Below are 5,125 nucleotides of genomic sequence, written 5' to 3'. Positions count from 1 at the left end.
TGCGGTACAGGCAAGAAAGCCTTTGGGGCCCAACGTTGAAGCTTAATCAGACCACCTCGATAAAGTCGGGGGTTGTACATCCTAATCAGATGGTCAAGGGTAAAAGGTACCCCCTCGACCATGTTTGCAAGGTGCCTAATTATGTAACAACACTCTAGAATGATGGATGAATTTGGTTGATCGTCACCCGATAATGTCCGCAGAAATCAAGGATTACGGGGTCTATCAATGGCGATGATGGATCTAACGGACCTAGGGTAAAAGGATATGTGTATACACTGAGGAAACCCAGTTTGTGTATCGTTATATCTTCTTTCCGAGAAGTAACCTCCACTTGCACCACCTCTCCCCAGCGGCAGTCGGCTTTCACTTTCTCAGTGTCGTCTATCAGGCTAATGTATCGGGACATGGGTTCGCACTGCCCCGGCTTCGAAGAAGGCTTGTCAATCGTGAAATCAGAGGATGTCTCACAGGGTCCGGGGATGCACTCCTCAAGACGAGGAGGCACTATGGCCTTGTCCTTAGACGAGCGTAAGGACGAAGAAGCTTTATCACCTTGGGGAACAGTTCAGTCTTCGCCATTTCTACTGAAAGATTTCAAAGGAAAAGAGAAAAACTGGATTAGAAACGAGCGCAGGAAAGAAGTAAGGAGAGCTATTGAAAGTTCGGAGATATGGTGAAGAGTAAGGAATAAAGGATTGGAGTATTTATAGGGGCCAATAATGCTCATTGGGAAAAACCAAAGGACGGCCAACCGTCATAATCAGTTCGAGGCTTTTCGAGAGCCGTGCGAATGTGACTTTTGGACATCCCTTTTTGTCATATCAACCGCTCGCGTGACGTAATTGGCATAATGGTGGAGGCATTGAAGATCTAGAGAATTCAAATTGTTCCTTGTTATTTCATTCCAAGGAACGCGGGGATTATCTGTATACGGCCAAAATCAGAGAGTTAGACTTTGGGGCTACTATGGCACTCCACACCCGACTTCGAGGAGCTCGAAGTAGGATTTGAAGGCAGACCACGAGGTGCTTCCCTCGAGGGGGCATATCGAAGGTCAATCTCGGACCAGCTCAAGTCGGTGATCGTTATGGAAAGGCAGAAGACCCTCAAGGGCACGCGATGAGGACTGACAAAGTCTGCAAGAATAGTATAAATCCGTACTGAGCCGTTGTACAGCTGTACTAGTAGCATTTCTTCGTCATTTATTAGACATGTACTGTGTTGGGATTCACCCCTCCTATATAAAGGAGACCCTTGTCATTTTTTAAGGACACGATATATTGATTTACAATACAACATTCTCTGCTCTTGCTTAAACAATTGTTCTACACATTTTATTGCTTACTCTTTCATTGTTAGTTTATTGTTCATTCATTGTTCTTCATATATTGCTCATTATTAACCGCAAAAGGCCATCTTTGGGGCTTCATTACCATTGTTTCTTCATCTATAAGCTCACTACCAACTGCCCTAAGCAAGCCTCGAAGCCCCCGCTCCGGCCAGCTCGAGGCTCGATTTTGTGACAACTTTGGTTTTCCTTATTCTCTTTATTTACACTTAGAATGTATTGCCTAACAAAATTAAATAAATCACGTATTTTTAGAACCACAAAATCAAATATAATTGTCATTACCATTTTCAAGGTAAACAAAGTCATTCCAAGAAAGGAATTTTTCCCTACATACCTTGTTGATGAAGGTAATTACGTTCCACGGATCCTCGCACGTCCTAGGGGCAATTATCTACATCATACGGATGATTGGAATCAAAATAGAATCAATAATTATAGGTAGCCTTCACTTAGACAATTTGTCAAGCACCTTGAGTACATAGAACTCTCAAGTTCTTTAACATCAAGACCACATCTTTCGCCCTATTTTAGCAACATAACAAACCAAATCCATCAATTTAACACCAACATATAGTCTCAGACGAGCTACTCGCACCACACAACTAAATTCCAAGTTTTCCAAGAATTTTCTTTACAACCTCTTAGTAATAACACTCCTACAACTTGTATAAACTTAAGAAAAAGAAAGAGAAGATGGAAATTAACTCCAAGAAGAAGAATCCCTCCAATTTCAATATCACTTCCCTACCAAGGAGTCTCCAAAATCAGCACAACAAGGAGAAAAGCGATAAGACGACGACCACATGATTCTTCATGTTGGAGTTACTTGGTTTCCTTTTGATTTTGGCCTTGGATCATATGAGAATTCTTAGAGAGGGTTTGGGAGTGTTTTGGGTCTAGAAGTAGTGAAAAACACAAAGGAAAACGGACTGTAGGCATTTGATATATATCTGAATATTTCCACTGTGTAAAGTGGGTCCCTTCGGGAGCTGCTTGCGTAGTCTCGCAATAATTCAAATATCTCTATACTCTGATGTCCTATTGACGAATGATTTAATGTGTTGGAAACTAGACTTGTAGAGATTCAAGTTGGTGGATAGAACACACCATAAATCCAAGTACACTAAGAGAAAAGATCAATGACATTAGACCCTTATTTCAGTATGATTATGAACGTATCTTGTGACAACTTTTGCAATTCTTTTTTCAACTTACTTGACTTCAAAGCTTAACATACGACCATTATACAAATCAAATACCTTATAACAAGACCTTTTTATCATATTAAACATTCTTATTATTACCCCAAAAGTAAGGCTATGGAAATCTACTTTCCTTTGGCGAACTTCATCAAAAAGTATTTTCTTTGATTCGTATAACCCTGAATTCTTACGAAACATACTTATCACCTCAATAAACCTTTCTTAACCTTTTAGAGGGATCTCAACACTCCGAGCTTATGTTATTTAGCTAATAATGCAATCGACGTCAAAAGTATAGGGTGTAACATCACCCCCTCCCAGGAACATTCGTCCTCGAATGTTGAATAATATTCTAACTCCCAAGATTTCCAAAAATTTTGGCATAGTTTCCTTTGTAAATAGGGCTACTCGAAAGATAAGAAGCCTAAGAACACAACCAATACCACAGAGGGCTACATAATAGCATAATAACATCCAATTGGCCTCACAAGACCGTCTATTTATGCAGAAATCAAAATGGGTTAGCCATGACTCACCTCAATTATCATCCACTGTACTTTGAGTTGTGCCTGCCATATTTGTCTCAGCATTATCACCTAAACAAAATATGTGTCGATATAAACCTGCAGACAGAAACAAATGAGGATATCTGGATTTCATATCCTCCTCGGCTTTCCATGTTATTTCCTCTACAATTTTGTTTCTCCAAAGTCCCTTAACTGAAGCCACCTCTTTGGTTTGCAACGTACGAACTTGGAGATCTAGGATAACTACTAGAATTTCCTCATATGATAGGTCTTCTGTGACCTGGACATCCTCAATGGGGGTAGTGCGGGAGGGATCACCCTAGCACTTACGAAGCATGAATACATGAAACACAAGATGAACTACTTCTAATTCCAAGGGCAGCTCAAACTTATAAGCTACTTGGCCGATTTTCTAGATAATCTGATATGGTCCGACAAACCTGGGCTAAGCTTGCCTCTAACCTTATCACGTCTTTCATAGGAGACACTTTCAGGAACACCAAGTTTCCCACAGCGAACTCTAATACTCGACGCCAGTTATCTAAGTAGGACTTTGTCGACTCTGAGTGGTCAACAATGGATCCTGAATCACTTTCATCTTCTCTACGGCCTGTTGCACCAAATCATGGCCATTTTGACTCGCCAACTTCAAACCAACCGATAAGAGACCTGAACTTCCACCCGTATAGGACTTCATATAGTGTCATCTAGATATTAGAATGATAGTTCTTATTATAAGAAAAATTAATGAGCGGCATATGATCTTCCCAACTTCCTTTGAAGTCTAGAACAAAGGCTCGCAACATGTCCTTGAGTGTCAGAATAGTGTGCTCGGCCTAACCGTCTGTCTGTGGATGGAAAGTTATGCTAAGACTGATCTGTGTACCCAAACCTTTTTGGAAGGACCTCCAAAATTTAGCTTTAAACGGGGCATCTTTGTCCTATATAATAGAAATCGGGACTCCATGAAGTCGAACAATTTCCTTAATATATAATCTGGCATAATCCTCAGCTGAAAAGGTAGTTTTGATCGGTAAGAAATAAGCTTACTTTGTAAGTCTACCCATAATAACCCATATAGAATCGAACTTCCGATGAGAATTCAGTAATCCCGTAATGAATTTCATATTGATTGTATCCCATTTCCAGGTCGGAATCTCAATATTCTGAAGCAATCCTCCGGCCTTCTTGTGATCAATCTTAACTTGTTGGCAATTTGGACAATAAGCAACGTATTTGGCAATATTTCTCTTCATATCGTTCCACCAGTATATCTGTCAAAGGTCATGATACATCTTAGTGGACCCAGGATGAATAGAATACCTGGACTAGTGAATCTCCACCATAATCTATCCTCGGAGTTCCCAAACATAGAGAACACACAGTCGACCCTTATATTTAAGGACTCCATCATCGGACAACTAGAACAACTACTTTTGTTGAAGGGAATGCTTTCCTTTTGTTTACCGTGAAAATGGTAACAACAATTAAATTTATAAATGGGATTCTAAAAATACGTGAGCTATTCCCGAGCTAGTTTGGAAGGGTGATTACTGTTAAATATGGAGTAAGACAGTAAAGATCAAGCTAGCCAAAATAACAATCGAACCAGTAAGGGGGGGCGTTCCCGGGCTTAGAACAAGCCAGTAGATACCTCGGGGCCAGGCCTCGAGCCTACCTCAGGCCTATCGGAGATAATCTTATCGAGGGTAGTCGGGAAGGAGATAACAGATAAGTATGTGTATACAAGGCTTTATACCGTCAATCTTGAGCTAAATGATGAAGAACAAACGAAGAACAATAAAATGCTAGGGCGACCTCGGGGTCGAAGAACACAGTTAACTTAGAAGAAAGAGAGAGAGAGATATTATTGCTTATTGGAGAAGTGGAGCAACATCAGTCCCTTACAAGGTGGGGTGAGCCCCCCTTATATAGGCGAGGGGACTCGGTAAAATATGCATATATTATTTTCAAGAGTAGAAAGATGGGACGGCCTATCGCACGTCATCTCAGTAGGTTACAGATCGACCGACACTGTCAGG

General features: G+C 40.8%; 1 protein-coding gene across 1 annotated transcript; it reads right to left on the bottom strand.

Annotated features, from left to right (window-relative positions):
* On the bottom strand, nt 3,094-4,339 carry LOC109224324. The gene is made up of 3 exons (XM_019388912.1): nt 4,147-4,339; nt 3,524-3,693; nt 3,094-3,402 (listed from the first exon to the last, which is right to left on the bottom strand). The coding sequence occupies exons 1-3, from the start codon at nt 4,337-4,339 to the stop codon at nt 3,094-3,096; spliced, it is 672 nt and encodes a 223-aa protein (XP_019244457.1).

Source organism: Nicotiana attenuata, chromosome 3, assembly GCF_001879085.1.
Source record: "Nicotiana attenuata strain UT chromosome 3, NIATTr2, whole genome shotgun sequence".
NCBI lineage: Eukaryota > Viridiplantae > Streptophyta > Magnoliopsida > Solanales > Solanaceae > Nicotiana > Nicotiana attenuata.
Note: the sequence above shows the minus strand (reverse complement) of the source record. Positions and strands in the feature narration are given on the sequence as shown.

What these genes read in the sequence shown, in the direction of transcription:
- LOC109224324 (XM_019388912.1), bottom strand. Translation starts at nt 4,339, where the DNA reads ATGAAGAGAAATATTGCCAAATACGTTGCTTATTGTCCAAATTGCCAA. An exon ending in TTCTATATGGGTTATTATGG is followed by an intron (nt 3,694 to 4,146) that starts GTAGACTTACAA and finishes TTGGTGCAACAG; the next exon opens with GCCGTAGAGAAGATGAAAGT. An exon ending in TAGAGGCAAGCTTAGCCCAG is followed by an intron (nt 3,403 to 3,523) that starts GTTTGTCGGACC and finishes CGTAAGTGCTAG; the next exon opens with GGTGATCCCTCCCGCACTAC.